This window comes from Lissotriton helveticus, chromosome 12 (assembly GCF_964261635.1).
Source record: "Lissotriton helveticus chromosome 12, aLisHel1.1, whole genome shotgun sequence".
In the NCBI taxonomy this organism is placed as follows: domain Eukaryota; kingdom Metazoa; phylum Chordata; class Amphibia; order Caudata; family Salamandridae; genus Lissotriton; species Lissotriton helveticus.
The window spans coordinates 820,844,442-820,867,340 of record NC_136073.1 but is presented as its reverse complement, the minus strand read 5'-3'; the positions used below and the strand labels follow the sequence as shown (position 1 = coordinate 820,867,340).

At 41.4% G+C, this 22,899-nt stretch overlaps 1 protein-coding gene across 9 annotated transcripts in view; it reads left to right on the top strand.

Moving 5' to 3' along the window:
• POGZ (pogo transposable element derived with ZNF domain) overlaps positions 1-22,899 on the top strand; it is a 428,531-nt gene that overhangs the window by 365,090 nt on the left and 40,542 nt on the right. For all 9 annotated transcript variants that reach the window (XM_078670252.1, XM_078670255.1, XM_078670257.1 and 6 more), the window contains exon 16: positions 9,072-9,212. In XM_078670252.1, the coding sequence (XP_078526378.1) occupies positions 9,072-9,212 (141 nt within the window). The remainder of the gene's footprint in view (positions 1-9,071; positions 9,213-22,899) is intronic.

Below are 22,899 nucleotides of genomic sequence, written 5' to 3'. Positions count from 1 at the left end.
ATCCCACAAATATTTTGTTTTCATTTGGGAATGTTATTTTCCACTCAAACATAGAACTCTGTAATGACATTGGAGAAGTGTTACCTGCCCATAGCAGTACTCTGGTTTTGTGGGTCAATTTCCTGAAGAATCCCTCCGATAGGGCACAGTGTGTTTTGAGTATGTGAAGAATGCTACGAATGGCGGTCATTTTGCACGGTAAAGTCCATTGAGATTGTCCCAGTGGGATATGTCAGCTTCCAGTTAGTGCAACAGTGGTTTATGGATATTAACATGGTATATATGGCTATCCATTGATATAATTATGCCTAGATATTTAAAGTAGTTGTTCATGAGAGGCATAGGAAGCCTGTGCTTGGTTTCTAATCTACCGAATGGGATGGCAGGGACATTCCTTCACTTTATCCAGTCCAGGAGAGTTTTTTCATGTCCGACAGGTGAGGATGATAAAGAACGTCCCCAGGTCTGCTATATACAATTGGATATTGTTTGCTTACAGCAAGAGTTTTCGGACCCAGTTAGTATTCTGTGTCTACTCTCTAAGTTGGGCACCCCTTGGCATTAATTTCAGCAGGCTTTCAATTGCCAAGACAAAAAGCATCAAGCTGGAGGACCCTCTTGCCTTGTCCCCCAGAAGATTGTGAAATCTCTGGACTGGGCCCTCTTAAAACTCTTTTGCTCCCAGTTCATTATATAGTAGTCTGGTCAAGGTTAGAAAACATAAGTCCGATTCAATCTTTTCCAGGATGCAGAACAGGAATGTTCATTCTATTGCGTCCAATGATTTGTTGCCTTCCAAAGATTCCACTGCGATCGGCTCCTCCACTTGTGCAACAACTGCCATGTTATTGTGAAACCTTATTCCGTTGAACTTAGCAGCCCTATGAGGTATGAAGCAAGATTAGTGCGGGTGGACAAGATCTGCAATTAAAAAGGTCAGTCTGTAGGCCAGTAGTTGGACCACTATGTTCTTTTAGTTTTTGAACTGTGATGTGGGACGATAGAAAGTCCACTTCTTTCTGGACTCTCCCCCCTTACGGATCAGAATCTCTTTTGACATTTTTGGGCACCAGTCGGCCTTCCTTTCCCTTGGGCATGTAGGAGTATTTTATTGAGTATTTCGGTTGTCCGCAAAGCCATTCTTCTATGAAATTTAAGAGGCAATTTATTTGGGCATGGCATTTTCCCCGATTGTAATTGCAGAGAGCTATCCCAGTCTCCTCCATAGTAACCTCCTCTTCTATTGTTTGCTTATATTCAGTAGTCGGGCATCGGGTTGGTGAGTCTGATATAAATTCAATTAAATCTTCATGAGCCCACATCATTTTAGAGCTATAGAAAGTCTGAAAGTAATCTACAAACTTTTGTTACAAACATATCTTCTCTACCATACAACTTGTATGTGTATTAATTTATTTTAGGTGTGAAAGGTCTCCTTGGCTGCTTAGCCAAGATAATAATTTTCTGGCTTTAGCTCTCATTTCATTTGTAGTCTATCTTATTGCAGTTTGTGGTGTCTCTTCCTCTCCCTCGCATCCCCAACTTCCTTTCAGATCAGTCTACCCCTTATTACTATCTTGAGGGCCTCCGATTTAGTCTCTGCGCTCCCATCTGACCTTTTGTTTGTAGCAGCTGTAGATCACGTCCTTTGCACACTCTTGGCAATTAGTGTTTAGTGCAAGCTGTTTTTCTTCTAAGTATATGTTCCAGTTTCATGATGACTTGTTCTCCTTCCCTGAAACCCACAATGCACAAGGAGAGACTCCACCTCAGATTGGGGGGTTTTGCATTGGGTTTTGGTATGCTGTTGAAGCTCTGGGACTGTTGAGCTGCAAAAGAGCAGTCATTTGTCTCCAAACACCCGTATTGCCTCCAATGAATGGACAAGACCATGTTAGACACCTCCTCCTCCGATTTGACCAGGACTGTAGGTTTTTTGTTCGTGCCAGGATGTGTCAAGATATCACCAGGGTGGAAAGGGAATAGTGGATGGGTTGGGTGTTAGGGGCTTATGGAGAACATGCCTTTTCATCTTTTCCTTGTAGAAAGCGATCTCTTTATATAGTGGACCAAAAAGAGGTACACTGTGTAAAGAGTCCAGGCAAACCTCAATTGGTTTACAGAGGCACAAATGATGATAACCCAAATGGTCTCTGTTGTGGTAATGTGGGCAAGCAGTTAGGCTTATCAGAGGGTAGTGCTAAGCATTTGTTGTTCTCAGATGCATTAAATGAGACACCCGCTCAAAAAATAAATCCGAGACAATTTAGAAAATAGCTCATATTTTTATGCAAGTTTTAATACTAAGAACTTCATTATCAAGTAAGTACTTTTTTTTACATGTAACTAAATAGTTCAATTCATTGTGTCTTTACTCAGCTATGCTTCGCTATAGGAGAGAAGGCATATATTGCATACAGTTATTTGCGATCGGTTTTTAGGGGTCTCCATTGGGACATAGGATTGTAGGGGCCCAAGGTCCAAAGTACCACCAACTGTTACACGTTACCTGCCCTGGGTGTCGGGGTGCAGATGTGCTGGTTGGGTTGGTAGCTGTACGTGCTATGCCGGTATAAAGAAGGGGGTCACCTGGAAGCAGGCAGCAATGGGGGACTTAGGGACAAGTCTGGGAGCTCCCAACGGGGGCTTGGGGCACAAGAGTCCTGGGAACAAGGGGGTACAGCTGGTTTGTCTGTACCAAGGGCTGGGGTTAGGTGCGGAGTGGAAAAGTCAGTTGGGCTCTGTGCGTTTGCAGTGCCTCTTGGGGTCGGCAGTATTGCCGGTTGAAGGTGCAAAATCAGGACAGCTGGGCCACTCTGGAAGATTGTACACTGTATTACAAGAAATGAACACCAGCATCCGCTTGAGGAGACACAAATAGCTTAGGGTGTTAGGATTCCGTCCAGAGGTATGGCCTCACCTCATTAACGTCCCTTTCGATGTGGAACACTTATTTGGGCCACACGTGGACTCCATGTTGGAAACAATCAAGGACACAGCCAAGGCTATAGTGGTACGCCAGACTCACCCCCAACAAGCCTCGGTTTAAGTAACAACAGGTGAGCGGGAGTGCCATTACTTCTGCAATACTGCAAATCCCTCCTTTTAAACAACAGAGTGCTTTCAGGAGGGACAGTCTCTGAAAACAGAGGTATAATCTGGGGAAAGGTAGTGGAATCCCAAGGAATGGAAGCGTCTGCCTCCATGTAATGACTTGCCCACACACTGCCCCACAGTTCCCAATTACACAACACCTGTTGTGGGAATGATACGGTTATTACTTCTGCAATGGAAGTCTGTCCTATCAATCATCCCACATAGATATTTATTTAAATTTCACACACAACCCAAACCTTCCCCCTCTCCTTCAGGCAAACAGTAAAGACTGTTGCAGGGGTGATTTGTAAGCACATCGGAGCAAGGCTGCAGTAGAAACTGTTCCACCATTTCAGAGAATACTTCCTCACCCCCAAAAAAAGGAGAGGACACTTGACCCAATTAGATCGTTATATAATGCCAGAGCACTGTCCCGTTGCATAGTTTCACAGCACTAGATGAAAACCCTGCAAAATGTTATAGGAGATCTAAAGGACATCTAACTTTACATCCTCATCCACTTGGCGCACCATCATTACCTAAGGTTTGTTGTAAGAGGACCACCAGCTCTGAGGTTAGTAGTGGCCAGCAGTGGTCACATCTCATCTGCGATGCAGCTCCATTCAAGTCTTTCCCTAGCTGGGTAACTTGTTCATAAAGAGCAGTAGCCATAAGCAATACCTTACACATACTCAGCCAGTGGGTGTCACGCAAACAAAGATTAGGGTTCATGGCCAAAAAAAGCAACTCTGCCTTTTACAGATGCACGTTTTTGGGGGGCCATATTTAACACAGTAACAGGCAAAGCCTATCCTAGTCTAGAAAGAGTGATGGCATTACAAAGGCTGCTTCCCCTCTTCCAGATGTTGCGTCCCGTGACGGTGAGAACAATCATGAAAATGGTGCGGATGATGGCATCTTGCATTGCGATAGTTCCAATGCAAGTTTTCAAATGCACCCGCTTCAGGAATATCTACCCATGCAGTGTGTAGGAAGCTGGCTCTTTATCTGGTGTACCAAAATGAGGTTCACTGTGTAGAGTCCAGGTATCCCTTACTAGTGAATAGGGACTTGCTGTAACAATCTCAAAGTGCTCTATTTGTGGTAGTGTGGTCGAGCAGCCTTAGTCTTAACAGAGGGGAGTGTTAGACATTTGTTGCAATCAGAGTCAATAAATGAGACACACACTCACTAAAGAAATCCGACACCAATTTAGTAAAATAACATAGATTTTTATATTAATTTAGACACCAATATCTTTAAGGTTAGGTAACTACTTTTCAAGCTAGCGATTTTCAGAAACACAGAAAATACAGTTTTCATATTTTTGGCATGAACCTCCAACTTGGTAAATCTATCCTATGGAAGAAACATACACTGCATAGGGGTACTTGCAGTCGAGTTACAGGGTTGTTCTTCTGTGTTTAAGAACAATAAGGTCCTTAGAACCACCAGCGGCTTTGGTTTACCTCCCCTAGTGTGTCCGGGTGCAGAGGTGCTAGTCACAAGGGTAGCCTCGAACACTACCACAGAAATCAGTGGGAAAACCTGTCACAGAAAAAAAGGCTGCAAGTGGGGCCTGGGTAACCTGTGAGGTAGAACCCAAAGGGGGGCTCTACTCTTGAGGGTCTCTGGAGCAAGGGTGCACTGTCGGTAGGCTGTGACTCTGGCTGTGTGGCTCAGGTGCATTGGTGTTTTGTTCGGCGGGTCACTTATGTTGGAGGCTCTCACTTTTTAGGTTGACCTCAGGAGATGGGGACGAAACAGGACAGCTGGGCCACTCGGCGATGGCTCTGTGGTGCTGATGTCCCACATTGGTAGATCTGTCACAAGGGCGCCGGTCACCCGGGATTTGGTGCAGGGCGGCTACTGGAGCACTAAGTCTCCTCAGGGGATGCTTGTTACTTTGTAGACCCAGGTGTTATAAGCATAGTGTACTGGGTCGGTGCTGCAGGGAAGTGGCTCCTCCACTTCAAGTGAGATGCGGGTTGGTTGGCGCAGTGCTGGCAGCCTTCCGAGACTTTAGGAGGATGCACAGCTGCAGGACATGTCGGTCTTTGCAATTGTCGGGACAGGAGCAGGCAGGCAGGGTTTGGCGCCAAGTCCACAACTAGTCCACAGTTCTTGCTTTTTTTGGCTCTTCTTTGTCCTCCTTTAGTCGGGAGAATCTGAGTACCTGAGGTCAGGGGACACGTAAATACTGAATTTAGGGCATTAAGGGAAGTGAAGGGTAGTTGCTAATGGGCTACTTACTCTTGGGGTCACTACAACCCCCTATATGACTACTTTCTGTGGAGAGTGGGCATAACCCTGTCCCAGAGTTTCTGATTAAACCAAAAGCAAGATGGTGGAATCCTTCTTTTGTGGAGCATATCGGGTTGCCCACCTTAGGGGTGTGACTAGCCTGGTGTTGCAACACGCCTACTGCATAGCTGATTTCCCGCCTGCCTTGGTGCCAAATGGGCGTCAGGGCAGGGGGTGGCATCTCCCATGTTTGGGAGAAGCCGGAGCCTCCTATCAAAGGCTTTGAAGGCCCTGGCCTTGATATGCTAAATAACTAGCAATCCTGCTGGAGTACACATTGTTTCTGGCCTCAGAAAGCATGGGCTCTCCCCTGCAGGGGCCAGAAATGTGTCTGTGGTGGCAGACTGGATGATACCAGTCAGCTAGCACACTAGACCGTGGTAAGTTTTTCAGGTGGAAACCTTTAAGGTGCCCTCTGGGTGCATGTCATTATAAATCTTGTACTAGTAACAGTTCAGGTTTATTAAGACGAGCTGTTTGATAGCAAACACCATAAGTTTTAATAAAGCCATCCCTGTTCATTTGTACCATCCAATAATTAAATGAGACCTCACCGGGGCATATCTACTCCTGCAGATATGCCGTCATATGTAATTTAATGCACTGTACCTTAGGGCTACAAGGCCTGCTGCAGTGGTGGTGACATACATATTACATGCAGTGACTTTACCATGGCACACTGTGCAAACTATGAATGAAAACATGGCACAGGCACTAGGACACAGTCTGCAATGGCAAGCTGCTTTCAGTTTGTATGGGGGTGGGTTCCTTAGGGTGGCATAGTACATGCTGCTGCCCCTAGCGACCCTTTTTGGTACCCATGCCCTAGATTCCAGGGGTACCACTTACTAGGGATTTACAGGGGTGCCATAGTGTGTGCCCGTTATGTTACAAAGCCACTGGGGCATGGTTAGCTGGGACCCAGTGCAGTACAAGTAGTAAAAAGTGGGGAGACCATGACACAAAGAGGCACTTTCCTACACAGTGGTCACAAGCGACTAGTCAGTGGGATGATCTAATATTGATAGTGCCTGGAGTTCAGCACAGTCTGAAATGGTGGTACACCAAAAACGTGTTACTAGCAAGTCATTGCTGACCCAAAGAGGAACATTATCACAAATGCCTCCATGACTGGGTGGGGGCGGTGCAGCTGAACAACATGACAATCATAGGTACCTTGATGCACCAACACAGAAAATTATTTTCTTGGAGGTGGCGGTGCAGTTGGCACTCAACGCATGTCATCCGCTGATTTGCAACAAGGCAATTCTTACATATGAACATACAGTAGGACTGTGATATACTACATTCAAAAGACAGTGGCACTTATTCATCCAAGCTGGCACAAATTATATAACATTTGGCCTTCCATTACTAGGTTTTGCTTCTAGGAGAGGGTCTGCTGGAGTGGATGATAACCTTGCACACCCACAATTAATCTGTTCCCCACCACAGAAAATGCAAAATGGCCAAGCTCCACCTCCAGGTACCACTAGCCACAGTTGAGTCAATGCTGTATAGATAAATTGGTCAGGGATATTTTCCTATGCTCTTACTCCACTATTTCTGAATCCGTATGTAGTGAAGAAGATGAGGCAAGCACTACAAGACTCATTTTAATCACCCCAACATGGGCACGGTGTTGCTATACATGTCTATCCACGCACACACGAAAAGCTACCCCCAAGGGTAGATCTTCTAGCTTGGCACCGGGGGAAACTATGTAATTAGAATCCTAGTGGAGGAAGAAGAACTGAAAGGGAGGATCTAAAAATAATTGGAAAATAAACAACTTCTGATGGCTACAAAATCCTTGAATACATTACTTACATACATTGACCTAAAATCCACAAGCTCAAATGGTCCCCTTCTGGATGTCCCATTATGTCAGGCATTGGTCTTGTAATGGAACCACTGTCAATTGTTTGTGACCAGTTTCTAAGATATTTGTTCCTGCAATGCATCCATACCTCACAAATACTAAAGACGTGCAGAATTCAATGAAAAACTCAAGTTTGATTCAAATCTTTTGATTTACTTAAATGTTAAATCATTATACATAAGTATTCCCCTGGAGTAGGCGGTCTGTGTTATTGAAGGCCACCTGACAGTCACTGACAACACATGGCACCTATACATTTTGTCACGGGTTGTACTAGGATGACATTTGCAAAAAATAATATTTTTAGCTCAAGTGGATTATTTACCATCAACTAAAAAGAACGTCCGTGGGCAAAATCGTCCTTCGCTTTATCAGTTTGCACATGAATCATTTTGAATCTTTAAAGATCTGTGCAGCCACCAATCCTTTTAAGTCAAATATAATAAGTATGTAGCAGAGATACATTGGTGATATTTAAATCACTTCTTCAACAATAGAACGTAGCTCATGGCTTAATGGAAAAAACAGATACTTGCAGTGTAGCCACAATAACAGTAATAAGAAACTTGCATTCTTTGACTTAAAGATTTCTACACACCATCTACAGATTCTGTCTATAGGTATCTATCAAAAAGCCTTTCCTAAAAGTAATTTACTTTGTTTTGATTATTTCCTTCCTAGATCCTTCCAAGAAAATCTTCCACTTTGGGATGTTTTTACGGTTAAAAAAGAAATCACTGAGAAAAGTGGTGTGGAGAAAAAAGGCTGACTTACTTTCTGGAAAACTAGAGAAAAGGCAAATGTTCATAAAATTAGATGGGAAGAGGACCAGTAATGATAACCCGGAGTCCCTCTTAGAGACTTAACCCCGTCCCTAAACGAAATTAACTGGCATGTGGAATAACTTGGGATCATAAACCAGAGATGGCATATTCCTAACACAGGTTCCTTGACCTTGGAACCACTACTGTTTTCTTTGAAGAAGAGTAGCAACTTGCAGAACATTCTAGTCTGTACTCCCTAAAGACAAATCACTCCACAAACCACCTCTCAGACTCTTTTCCAAAAGGTCTTCTTTTTCTCTTTTAAATCTGACCAAAGCAGCTGACTTTCTAGGTTAGCCTTCAGGTCATTGCACCTATATTTCTGTTGGATCCCACCTCAAACAAATAATCTGTGTTTCTGTGAACTCATATTTACTTGATTTACTGACCAGCACACGTCACTGTACCCCCATTGGAGAATTGAAATATCAGTTCCGAATGAGGATAGAACCTGGTGATAACGCATGCCACGAATGGCGGGTCAAGGTTCCATGTCCTAAGGAAGTAATTTCTTTGTAGTAGAGCTCTTCACGTTGTATAATGGTTAAGTTTGCTCTACTTGTGTTTATGATGATCCTTGGAGAGTGTACAGCGAACTTGTAATCTTAATCTTCCTACTCCCACTTTTTTTGCGATTGTGTTACAGGTAAGCAGCATTTTCTTTCTTTTGCTTATTTTCTGTGAAAGTTTTATTTTCCAAGTGTGCTACCCTTTGCAGAGTTGTTTTCATTTAGATCTACTGATACTGTAAACTAAACCATACATTTTATTGTTCATGCAAAATGACCCATTTGATTGCAATGCGATCTTCCAAACATAGTACTTTTGATGTGAATTTAGATATGTCGTGTTTTGCCTGCATTATAAAATCTTGACAGCAATATATTGCACTGCTGTAATGCTCTAACATCCAATAATCATGCACCTTTGGGATGGTCTAAAACACCCTTCTGTTCACTTTACAGAAATGTCCAAGGAAAACAGAACTGCCTGGAGTGCGGCTTCGAAATTCCTGATTTTACTAACCACTATCCTACATACGTGCACTGTTCGCTCTGCCGCTACAGTACTTGCTGCTCCAGAGCCTACGCCAACCACATGATCAAGTAGGTATCGGGCAGTAAACTTGGATGAATTTCAGATTCAAAGAGCCAAACACTCTGTCTGTGTAAGGCCCAATGTGTGCCTTAGGCAGATTGTAAGTGAACGTTCATAATTGTCCATATTTTTTGTTGTATCAGATGTTCAAGGTTTTTTGTGGAAGGAAAAGAGTGCAAGTTTTCAGTGACCAAAAAGCAGCAGTGTCTGTTTGAATTTGTTTTGAGCCAGACTAAACATGTGCTTTTGCTCCCTATGCATTTAGTAAACTAATTATGGAATTTTCCCTGCTGTGGATATGGATGTGTGCTTGTAGTATACCTAGATTAGACTACAGCTGGCATATTGTCAGACCAGGCTAGCCTCCCCTGTCCAATATACCTTGTGTGGCAGGAAGGGACCTGAGGGTGTGTGGTCTGGAAGCCTTGCAGTATTGTGTAAAGCTCGCCTGTTAACAGCAGCTTTCGCAAAGCGACTGTTCCCTTTGCCAGTACTATACAAGTGATATAGCTGCATTTCTAACAATTGTTCTTACTAAAGAGAAAGGGCAAAACTCCATGTGCTTAAACATTCGCATGCACGCTGATTAGTACTTTTCTTGTAGAAATTGTGGGGATTTGTCACAAGTTTGCATTTTAAGGACTGGCCAGGCGTGATTGCTGAAAAACCCAAGTGGCGGAGTGGTGATGATAAAAGAAAGTATACTATCGCTGAGCTAAAGAATTCCAAAGTGTTGCTTTATTTATTCAGAGCTTACGCCAAAGCAGTGTATAGAACACACATTTACTGAACAAAATCAATACAGAGATTGTTTTCGAAATGGAAAGGAGAAGTAGCAGGGCACAAGAGGTTTTCAGAAGGACGTGGGGGAAGATCGAAATGGAAGAAAGGAAGTCTTAGGGATATTTGGGGAAATGTTTTAAAAGAGAAAGAATAAATTAGATTTGCCTGATGGAGGGTTAAAGAGTAGGTGAGTCTATAAATCGAAAACTGCTGCAAAATATGGTACAATACAGAGAAAACCGAATTTCTGGACAAGTTTTAGAGCCCTTTGCCATAAAGGGGATTTAGATCAGTAGATTTGAAGTAATTAGGAGTGGCTGCAATTGAGCAGCATTATAAGTAGGCAAAACGGTAGAGGTGAGGAGAGCAGTATTGTTGGTAGGAGTTGTTAAGCATGAGCATAGTTTTGTTGACTTGAACAATATGGAGAGAGAAACATTTGTGAACAAGATGTTCATTGTCAAGGAAAGAGAAGATCAAAAATGACACCAAGATTATGTATATAATTGTGTATCCAAGTGGAGAGCAGTGGAATGGAAGAAAACAGTTTTAGGGAAAGTGCAGACGTGACAGGCAAGAAGTTTACTTAATAAAAGGGAATTGAAAACTAATACAAGATTCTATGACTGACAGTCTAATATTGTGGAGTGTAGCAGATAATTCAAAGAGGAAAAGAAGAGTATTCAGGAGAGAAATTGCAGGAGCGGCTAGCGGAAAAAATAACTATCTAGGGGAGAAGTACAGGCGAAGTAGGAAGGAAGACCAAGAACAGAGCCCTTACTCTAACAGAGAAGAAGAGGTGGGAGTTTGTCAAGTACAGAAAAGTGAATAAGTGGTTATTGAGTTAGGGATAGTGAAAGATGGAACAGTACCTAAAATAGATCAAATCTGTTAATTGAATTTCTCAATACAGACACCAATGGCTATAACCCAGAGAAATGCAGACAGAAAAAAGTAAAACAACCCATATTCAAACTGCATAATACTCTTGCTTCCTCCCTTCCCAACTGCCTGTTACTCCCCCCTCCCCCATGTACCCTCCAACCAACACAAGCCTCCAGTTGCAAGGGAATCCACTGTTTACCAATTTACCTTTCATTCTTGTCACTCTTGCCAAAGATCACACTCTATCTCAATGCTACATTTCTAGGAGTGGTCTGGTGGGATTAACCTTAACACTCTAAGTTAATGAGGAGAAGAGAGTTCCCCAAACTTTGTGGAAAGAAAATTCAGAAACGGCAACCGCAGTGTCTCAAATTTCTGGGCTACTCTGTCCATTCCTAAAATATTCCATAAGTAGGTCAGCCACTTATAAACAATGGACTATCTTGACTTGCCCCACAATGCTGTGACTGCTTGCCTTGTGGTCGATGGGGCTAGTGATTTCTGTTGGAGAGCCCTATTATAATGTAAACTGTAAACATTAGTATATACATGTGAAACAAATAGCATCTTGACATCACATCTTTCCAGTATGTCTGAGGTCTAGGACACTCCCAAAGTAGGTGAAGTAAGGGTACCTGTGACACTGTAGCCATGCCTGCACCTATTGATGTTAAGTGTCCCAATTACAGGACTGCACAAAGGATTGCTTTGCTTTTATATATATATATATATATATATATATATATATATATATATATATATATATATGTGTATATATATATATATATGTATATATATATATATGTATATATATATATATATTCACTGAAAAAACCATAGGTTATACACCATATATAGTTAGGAATTAGCATTTAAAAAACCTTATTTTACTCACACAAAACCATTGAAATTCCATATATAGTTAGTTGTACTAACTATATATCGCGCACCCGCAATCCACTGCTGATCATGTCACATATTACATCATTCATGACATGGTCAGTGACATCACTGATGACATCACTGATGACATCTCAAATGACATCACTGATGACATCTCAAATGACATCACTGATCACATCACTGATGACATCATTCATGTGATAATACGATGAAGCTCTTCAGACTCTAATATAACCTTAGATACAGTAAGTGTAAACAGACACTCACAGACTGTCACTCATCCATAGAGTTACACACACACCTAGTCAGTCATGCAAAGAATCAATCACACCTCCATTTTCTCAACTATACAGTTATACACACCTTACTTATTCAAACATATACTAACACATATTTACTCTCTTATACAATCCCTGATACAAGTTCACAATGATCCATACAGCCACTCACACATTCACTGGCTCTTATGCACAGTTATTTATATATGTCAACTCTCACATGTACTGTGTTTTACATATGTACTTACTTTGACATGTAGCACTGAGATATCCATTCACTCAGCAATACACTCATGCACACAGTCAACCGGCCATACAGCTGTTTCCACATGCACTTTTGAACCCATACATCTAGTGAATCAACTGCTCACACATCTATGCACAGAGTCATACACCTCCCAGCCACCCACACACACACTCAGTCTCCCATACAAATACTTGGGCAACCAATCAATAACCCATATAGTTAATCATATAGCTACTGATTAACACATGCTGCAGTTTACAGAACAACAGACATAATGATGCACAAATTAAGACAGTTTAGTCACTAACCCATGCACTCAGTGAGACACATTTAATCACTCACTCATACAGTCAGTCATGCACCTACTAAATCCTTCATCCAGACATTTATACATCCACTCATTCTTAAATATGTAAGACATATTTTAACTTTACAGAAAAATACAGTCACTGGATGTTGTCATCAGTGATGTCATTTGAGATGTCATCAGTGATGTCATCAGTGATGTCATTTGAGATGTCATCAGTGATGTCATCAGTGATGTCATTTGAGATGTCATCAGTGATGTCATCAGTGATGTCACTGACCATGTCATGAATGATGTAATATGTGACATGATCAGCAGTGGATTGCGGGTGCGCGATATATAGTTAGTACAACTAACTATATATGGAATTTCAATGGTTTTGTGTGAGTAAAATAAGGTTTTTTAAATGCTAATTCCTAACTATATATGGTGTATAACCTATGGTTTTTTCAGTGAATTTTCAAGGTTTTGTAAATGCTAATTCCTAACTATATATGGTCTATAACCTATGGTTTTTTCAATGAATTTCATTGGTTTTTTAAAAGCTAATATCTATAGCTGTAAAATTTATTCTTCTTTAAATCCAAAAATATATTTTATGTTTATTAATAATTTTTTTAAAATATTTTTTTTGTTTCGCTCCCGGTCCGCGAACCGGGAAGCTTCCCGTTAGCTCAATTTGATTCCGCGATCCGGTCCGCGAACCGGTAAGAAATCAACATAGTGACGGTATCGCGTTGCCGCGTAATGCGTCTTATGACGTACTGCGTTAGCGCACCCGGAAGTGCCCCGGGGCGCGGACCGAGGCGCGAAACGCAACTCCCCGGAAGCGATCCGCGGCGCGAAAGCGCGACGTATCGCGTTGCCGCGAAATGCGTCTTGTGACGTATCGCGTTAGCGCACCCGGAAGTGTCCCGGGGCGCGGACCGAGGCGCGAAGCGCAGCGAACCGGAAGCTAACCGGGGAGCGTTCCGCAGCGCGTAACATGAGCGTTAGAGGTCATGTGACTTGTTAATAAAACTTTTCATTGGTTCATTTCACTTTTAGTTTCATAATTATGGAAGGCTAGGTCAGGTGACCTAAAAATAACACTTTTCATTGGTTGAGAAGTATTGTTTTTTCCAAATGATGAAAACCACTCCTTCTTTCCTCACTCTGACTTTCATTATTGTGAGAGGAAGACCTATTTTGCTTCTTGGAAGACCTATTTTGCTTGTGTGAAAATGGCTTCATTGATTGCTGCAGCTGGTGCACCCCCACCACCACCTCCACCTCCTCATGGGAAGAGAGGACCACCTCCCCAGGTGGTTACCAACACTGAGGAGGAAGATGAAGAAATGGATGAGGAGGGAGAACAACCACAATTCCTGGAAGAGTTGCCCCGGGTTTCAAGAAAGAAAGCCAGTTTCATCTGGCAGTTTTTTTCCATCCCTCCTGGCCAAAAAAAGGTCAATGCCAGGTACGCAACATGCCTCATATGCAAGGAACAATTGTCCAGAGGGACGGACAAAAAATACAGTTATGGTAATCACACCATGCATAGGCACATGACGAGGAAACATCCCCTAAATTACAGCCGGGCGGAATTAAGGGATATGATGGACAATCCTAGACCAACTCCTGTGGCGAGACCAACAACATCGGTTTCTTTAACACCAGAGGAGGCACGGGAAACTGTGCCAAATATCCAACCAAATTTGGGGCATATGATACATTTATGTATGCGCTGTCGTGCATTATTAGCTTGTGGCAACATGAGCATCAATGCACTCAACCTTGCATATGAACACCATGATTGCCCTAACCGCCCCCAGTAATTTTTTTTTGCTCCTGTTGAGCCCTTTTCAACGCCTGTTTTTTGTTGTTTCCCCCCCCCCCCAAAAAAACCAAAAAAAATATAAAATCGTTCAAAAAATACAAAAAAAACAAAAAATGTTCAAAAAATACAAAAAAAATATAAAACAAAAATATAAAAAAAAAGTTCTTTTCAGAACTACCTTCCCTTTCAAAAAAAAATTGATACAATGTTTAGCACTCTGGCAAGCTCTATTTCTTTTGGTTCGCTCCCGGGTTAGCTTCCCGGTACGCGGACCGGGAGCTAACCAAAAAAATAAAAAAAAAAAATAAAAAAAGTGTAAGTATAAGGAAAGTAAACAGAGAGTGATGTTAAAAGAAAGACAGCTATTTTCAACAAAGTACGCTACCGGGGCCGCTACCCGGTACGCGAACCGGGAGCTAACCTCGCGAATTTTTTTTTTAAAATGTTTTTTTTTCGCACATATAAGCCTCCTCAGCCACCCTCAGAAAACCTAGGGGGTCAAGATAACTCTACCGTGCCCCCTTCTACCCATTCTGAACATTATTTGCCCTCCATCTTGTATCTTAATTCGACCGAAACACAAAATGGTGGACTCCCGGAACGCTTAAGGTTCGCGAACCGGGGCGCTCAACGGTTCGCGTACCGGGTCGCTCCCTGGGAAGCGCACCATCAAAAAAGGTGGGAAAGTAGTTCACAGAAAAGCCACTGGAGACAATTTCACCAAATATAGATTAGCTCATACTACATACCAATCCCTACCATTTTCACAAATTTGATTGGAATTCCATTTAGCCATTTAGCCTGTAGACCTCTCTAAATACCCTGAGGTAAATTACTTCACAAAACACATCTGAAGTGTTGGAATTGACAACCAATGAAAATGTTACTTTCATTTTCTACTTTTTTTACCTGACATTTGACTGGTTATGTACCTGAATATATATAAAGGAAGAGAGAGAAACACAGCCATTTTTGACTACTACTTCCTGAACTACATTGCAAGATCATTTTCACCCACAACTTAAACTTGATTTTAGAAGGTGAGATATTATTTTATAAATTTGAAAACATTTTCAGATAGTTATATACTATCCCTCTGTAAGAGTTAGACATTGAGAAAGGCTTCTTTATTATAATTATGGATTGATTTAGGTTTCTGTGGTATAATTATGAATTTACTTAGGCTTCTTCACAGGCACTTTTTAATAGTACTACTTCACGCCTGAAACCATACAGTGCCCATAGATTACTTCTCTGTTATAAACTCACAAGTACCTGTCTGAACTTAAACCCAACAGTGCCCTATCTCTACTGATATATTTATTTTTTATGCAAATTACAGCAAGAAAATGGAAGGTGAGCAGAATGTTTCCTTTGAAATTGTTCTGGAGAACAACACAGAAAAAGATATTGAGGACAATGATGACTCTGATTTCATGGATGAATCACGGGACCATGAATTAGTTCAATGTGTAGAATCTGTGGATCATTTACTTCATTATGATGACGGTCAAATGTGGGAACTTATGTTCACTCAACAAGAGGACATATCGGACAGTCAAATGCTAGACGTACTAATAAATTTTGAAAAACAATCCGAAAAATAAAATTGTATGTAATATTAAAAAATTGTTTGAGTCTTTAATCATTTTTATATGTAATTAATAAACTAGTTAAATGTTAGAAATGCTATTAAATTTTCAACCACAATCTCAATAATAAATAATTGCTTAAAAAAGTTACAAAAATAAAAAATAATCAACAAAACCAACAATCAATTAACATACTGCATTTGAAAAGTCTCTCATTCATTTTTCATTGCAGTACGCTGCCCAGAACGCTTCCCGGTTCGCGGACCGGGCGCTACCCACGAAAAAAAACAAAAAAAAAATTATTATTTTTTTGCCCCGCGGGGCCCTTTTAAAGCCTCCACATTAAACCTAGGGGGTCACGGAGGATCTACTATGCCCCCTTATGGTTATTTCCCCCTTTGTTTTGGCCTCCTCTTGTCTCTCAATCCTACCGAGAGACAAGATGGCGGCCGCTCCGGACTGTTTAGAATGTTGACAGACACCGGAAAGCCAATCAGCTTCGCTACGCGAAGTTCTGGTACGCTCCCCGGTCCGCGAACCGGGGAGCTGCCCGGTCCGCTGTTACAGATATATATCTTTTTTTAAACGGTAATTTCTCAAAATCCACTGGAGCACATATATTGAGACCTACAAAAGGCACATCGGGCTACCAGTCCCTACAATTTTGCCAAGTTTCGTGCAAATCCATTCAGCCGTTCGGGCTAAAAATGAGGCTAACCGCCCTATGGAAAAATCAATGTTAAAAACACGTTTTGGGACCCCCCTTTTTTCTCGGCCCCCCCTGGACGAACCCCCCCCAAATTTTCTGGGGCTGCTCAGAAACAAAATGTTCCATTTTCCAGAAAATTTCAGCCAATTCCGTCCACAAACGCCAAAGTTATTAGACATAGAATTTTCAAAAATCCCATAGGGAAAAAATCCTAACTATATATACCTACTGGCGACCGCCAGTAGGTAATGTGTATATATATATATATATATTCACTGAAAAAACCATAGGTTATAGACCATATATAGTTAGGAATTAGCATTTAAAAAACCTTATTTTACTCACACAAAACCATTGAAATTCCATATATAGTTAGTTGCACTAACTATATATCGCGCACCCGCAATCCACTGCTGATCATGTCACATATTACATCATTCATGACATGGTCAGTGACATCACTGATGACATCACTGATGACATCTCAAATGACATCACTGATGAGATCACTGATGACATCATCCAGTGACTGTGTGTTTCTGTAAAGTTTAAATATGTTTTACATATTGAAGAATGAGTAGATGTATAAGTGTCTGGACGAAGGATTTAGTAGGTGCATGACTGAATGTATGAGTGAGTGATTAAATGTGTCTCACTGAGTGCATGGGTTAGTGACTAAACTGTCTTAATTTGTGCATCATTATGTCTGTTGTTCTGTAAACTGCTGCATGTGTTGATCAGTAGCTATATGATTAACTATATGGGTTATTGATTGATTGTCCAAGTATTTGTATGGGAGACTGAGTGTGTGTGTGGCTGGCTGGGAGGTGTGTGACTCTGTGCAGATCAATGTGTACTTGTATCAATGATTGTATAAGAAAGTAAGTATGTGTTAGTATATGTTTGAAAATGTAAGGTGCTCTATGTTTAACTGTATAGACAAGAAAATGGAAGTGTGATTGATTCTTTACAGGACTGACTAGGTGTGTGAGTAACTCCATGGATGAGTGGCAGAGTGTGAGTGTCTGTATAGGTGTATGAGTGCATATGATAGTGTTGTAAAGATGAGTGATTGTATGTATGAATGATTGTATGGGTGAATGAGTGAATGTGTGTGTAGACGTAAGAATCAGTGAGTACGTATGTAGTAACTAGTATTGGTGTGTCAATGGTTTCAAAAATTATACTCTGTATTTAACACTGGGTGAAACAGAGGTTACATTAAAATGTGAGGAGATGCATTGTATTGTCACATGAATGATATCATCAGTGATGTGGTCATTGATGTCAAATGAGATGTCATCAGTGATCTCATCAGTGATGTCATTTGAGATGTCATCAGTGATGTCACTGACCATGTCATGAATGATGTAATATGTGACATGATCAGCAGTGGATTGCGGGTGTGCGATATATAGTTAGTGCAACTAACTATATATGGAATTTCAATGGTTTTGTGTGAGTAAAATAAGGTTTTTTAAATGCTAATTCCTAACTATATATGGTCTATAACCTATGGTTTTTTCAGTGAATTTTCAAGGTTTTGTAAATGCTAATTCCTAACTATATATGGTCTATAACCTATGGTTTTTTCAGTGAATTTCATTGGTTTTTTAACAGCTAATATCTGTAGCTGTAAAATGTATTCTTCTTTAAATCCAAAAATATATTTTATATGTTTATGAATAATTTTTTTTTTAAATATTTTTTTTTCTTCGTTCCCGCTTCGCGAATCAGGAACCTTCCCGTTAGCTGACCTTGATGCCGCGAAATAGACCGCGAGCCGGTAAACGTTTCTTTACCGCAAGTGCCGCGTTAGAAAACAACATCGTGACGCCTCCCGTCCGCATGACGTTTCACGTTGTCGCGTGATACGTCATATGACGTGCTACGTTAGCGAACTGGTACGCGAAGCGAGTCGCAAAGCGCAGGTTTCTGGAAGCAAACCGGGAGGCCCTGCAAAGCGCTTAACGTAAACACAGCAGGTCATGTGACTTGGTAATAACACTTTTCATTGGTTCATTTCACTTTTGGTTTCCTAATGATGTAAGACTAGGTCATATAATCTAAAATGAACACTTTTCATTGGTTGAGAACTCTTGTTTTTCCCAAATGATGAAAATCCCTCCTTCTTTCCTCACTCTGACTTTCATCATTGTGAGAGAAAGACCCTTTGTGATCACTGAGCAATGGCTTCTTTAGTAGCTTCAGCTGGTGCTTCCCCACCACCTCCACCACATCCAAGGAAGAGTGGACCACCTGCTCAAGTTATAATTCAGCAAGAAGAGGAAGAAGAGGAAGACGAGGAAGAGCAGGAAGAGAGGCAGTTTTTGCCTGAGGGAACCCAGGACGTCTCACCGGAAAGAAAACTTCATTTGGCAATTTTTTAAAATTCCCAAAGGTCAGAAAAAAGTAAATGCAAGATACGTAACTTGCCTTATATGTCAAGATAGACTGTCCAGAGGAACCGAGAAAAAATACAGTTTCGGAAACTACACAATGCATCGCCATATGACTAGGTGGCATCCTAACAACTACAGTGCTGCACAGTTTCGGAACGACCTAGATAATCTCCCTATTATGGCTAGAAGATCTGTTGTACCGGAAGTAACGGGACCAGAGGGCAGGGAGATGGTGCCAAATATACAAATGAGATTTGGTGAAGTAAAACACATCTGCGTATTTTGCGATGGATTCATTTGCTACGGAGAAAGAAGCATCACTCTGATCAACAGAGCTATTGACTATCATATGCAAGTTTGTACGAAACGCCCAAAATAATAAATACTTTTTTTTGTTTTGTTGCTCCTGTTGAGCCCTTTACAATGAATCGTTTTCATTGCCCCCTCCAAGAAAAACCCAAAGAAATATAAAACTGTTCAGAAAAATTCAAAAAAAGTAAAAAAATGTTCCGAAAAATAATAAAAAAAATATAAAACAACAAAAACAATAAAAAAAAAAGTTCTTTTCAGAACTACCTCCCCGTTATTAAAAAATTGGTACAATATTTGGAACTGTGCCAACCTCTATTTCTCTTAGTTCGCTTCCCAGTTCGCTCGCCGGTACGCGAACCGGAAGCGAACCAAAAACAGTAAGTATAAGGGAAGGAAACAGAGACTTATGTTAAAAGAAAGACAGCTATAGGGGAGTAAACTAGAGATACTATTACCCGTAATCCACTGCTGATGATGTCACATATTACATCATTCATGACATGCTCAGTGACATCATCAGCAGAGGATTGCGGGTTTTTTGACAACGTGCCTTATCCACGGTTTAATAACGCTGCCTTTTGCTTTATATAAGTTTTCAAATTGTATGAAATATATACCAATAGGTCGTTCTGAACCTTTAGGTAGTGCTTTTCTTCATGAGGTCTGGTCGCTTCCATACACATACAGATGTTTCAAAGATGATCAAGAAGTTTATCTGAATGGAGAGGAATGCACTGAGACGCCAGATCATTCACTAATGTGTAGGCACATACAGTTACACGGTTCATGCAACAAACACCGACCAAATATGGCTTGCGTGTTGCAAGGCACGCCAGTTCCTGCTATCATCCCCACGTTCAAGTTGTTGGAAAATGGTAGTTATTTGATGCTCAATAATGAAGATTGTTCTGGGTTAATTAAAAGTATTCCTTTTATCGTAACAGTAAGTGAACGGGTTATTTGCTGCAGAAATGTTCTATTTCCTCCCACACATGAACATAGGGAGTTTTCAATCTGGCCACAAATACCAACCTTGGGAGCAGATTTCAACGGCATGGCAAGAATAAGAGCTCTTTTGTCTCAGAGAGAGGTGGCCTTGAGTTCGGCCCGTGAAACTTTCGTGCTTCACATAGCGAACACCCGTACAGAGGTGCAGACCCTTTTCAATTCAGATTTGCCTTTCAATTTCAGCAAGATGGTTCGGACTATCTTTAACGCATCCTCCACAAAGGCCCTGGCGCACTTTTTTAAAGTTGTTACCAGTGGTCTCGTGACTTCATTTGAGAAAATCTTTGGAGTCATCCCTGCTTTCTTTCATTCTATTTTCTCCACTCTGCTGCGTGGATTGCCATTTTTACTTGCATTACCAGCGGACGCTCTTGTGCTTTTTTACATTTTTAAATATGGATGTCCCTCCTATGCAACCTCCCGCCCTGCAGCTGCTGACACTGTTCCGCAATCGCATGCTAGAATATTATGGCACAATGCCGTTGGCGATATTAAGCACGGCATATGGATTATCTTTTCGATTCTCCTACTTCACCTGTGTCCAGCCTGTATTTCACTGCCTGACCTGTGATTTCGATTGGGCCATTGATTTGTGTCTCTGCGGACCGGTTTCTCCTGACGTCGACTTTAATCAGCTGATGACTCCTATCATTACTCACGAGTTGGTTTGTCCTGGCGAAAGGATTATGGCTGTGGCATTGATGCATGGACTAATTGGTCCCTGGAATTTACTGGCGGCAGCACAGTCTTTCTTGGAACAGAGCTTTCTTGAAAACCCACCGAGCTGTCCTCTGATGGTGATAGAGGATCCGGTGCTGGGAGAGCACGTATGTTCTTTTCCGCTTTTAAATTGGATGGCTGAACTGTTTTCGGATGAAGACGGTGACTTCCTATTGGAGGCTGTTGCAGCTTATTTTGCATACACAGTTATGTCATAGACCTTTTTCATGTTTGATATGCTGAGTACTAGCATTTCATTGACAATTCATTGACTTATTTGTCAAGTTTTTATTATTTACCTTGCCTATTGGCTTAAGACTCGATAAAGTACTTGGCTGTTTTATTTTTCTTTAGCATTAAATTTTCCTAGTTTTTAATGCTTTACCTTGCGGACCGTCCACATATAAACTTGCAATCTGCTCTCATGAGATGGCACTTCTATTATCTTATTCAGTTCGTTTCCGGATCATGGGGAGGTGTCATCTAGGTCCTGGATATCTTTACACCGTGTTAAGTTAGCATGGGCTCATTACCGGTTTAAACGCCATTTTTCCTTTTTTGCAACTTCTGCACACGACACTTAGTTGTTGCTTTAGCTTTCAACCTAGTAGTTCATCGTGGTTTACATGAGAATAATATGTTATTGCTCTACTATCTGCTTTGCTTGTTAAACTATATCTGTACAGCGAGTGCTAAAGTTTCAAGAACAACACGATACAGAATTGTTATGAGGTCTGATCTCCACGACTTCATACTCATAACATAAGTGCAACTTCTGCCAATTCTGGGCATGAGGCGGGTTTTATATTGCTTTGCCGAACACACATACACAACACTTGATGCGGTTCACATGAAGAGAGAGCTGGTGTATGCTGATGTGATTCCTTCAAATCTAAGACACTAAAGTATGGGCACGCCCTAAACCAACACAAAGAGACCTTCTTAGCAAATAATATAATATGTGTATTAGGGAGGGTGAGATATAAGCAGCCGCGGGCCGTGGAGGGAGTTACGGTGAGGCGGGGAGGGGGAGAAGCAGGGTGGAGCCCTCTCCACCCTGCCCCTCCCCCTCCCCGCCTCCCTGCCCCACCGTAACTCCCTCCACGGCCCGCGGCTGCTTATAAGTGTTGCTAACTCTTATTCATTTACAGCATGTTAACATACTATCACCATTCGCTTTTTATGTACTAGTAACTATGCTGGTAATTTTGCTACTGATAATATGTGTACTTGTATTCTCCACCCTGCTTCTCCCCCTCCCCGCCTCCCTGCCTCACCGTAACTCCCTCCACGGCCCGCGGCTGCTTATAAGTGTTGCTAACTCTTATTCATTTACAGCATGTTAACATACTATCACCATTCGCTTTTTATGTACTAGTAACTATGCTGGTAATTTTGCTACTGATAATATGTGTACTTGTATTATCTAAGATACTACGCCTGAGAAGACGGCATTAGTAAATAAACATTTCAAATACACATGTGTTCTTCTTAACTCCATGTTCTGGTTTCTAAGAAATATAGAACGACCGACTGTTCATGAGTTCCACGTATCCTGAGGTACTATAAGTTCATATTCTGGATTGTCTAAACATTGAGAGTTTGTTATATCCAATGTGACACTGTACCTAGCTTGCTAAGGGGTTTTTGATTACTAACGTGAGTTTTGGGACACCCTAATTCGCAGAGGTTCCAATCCTCTGTCCACAGTTCTGTGTGAGAACAGAAAC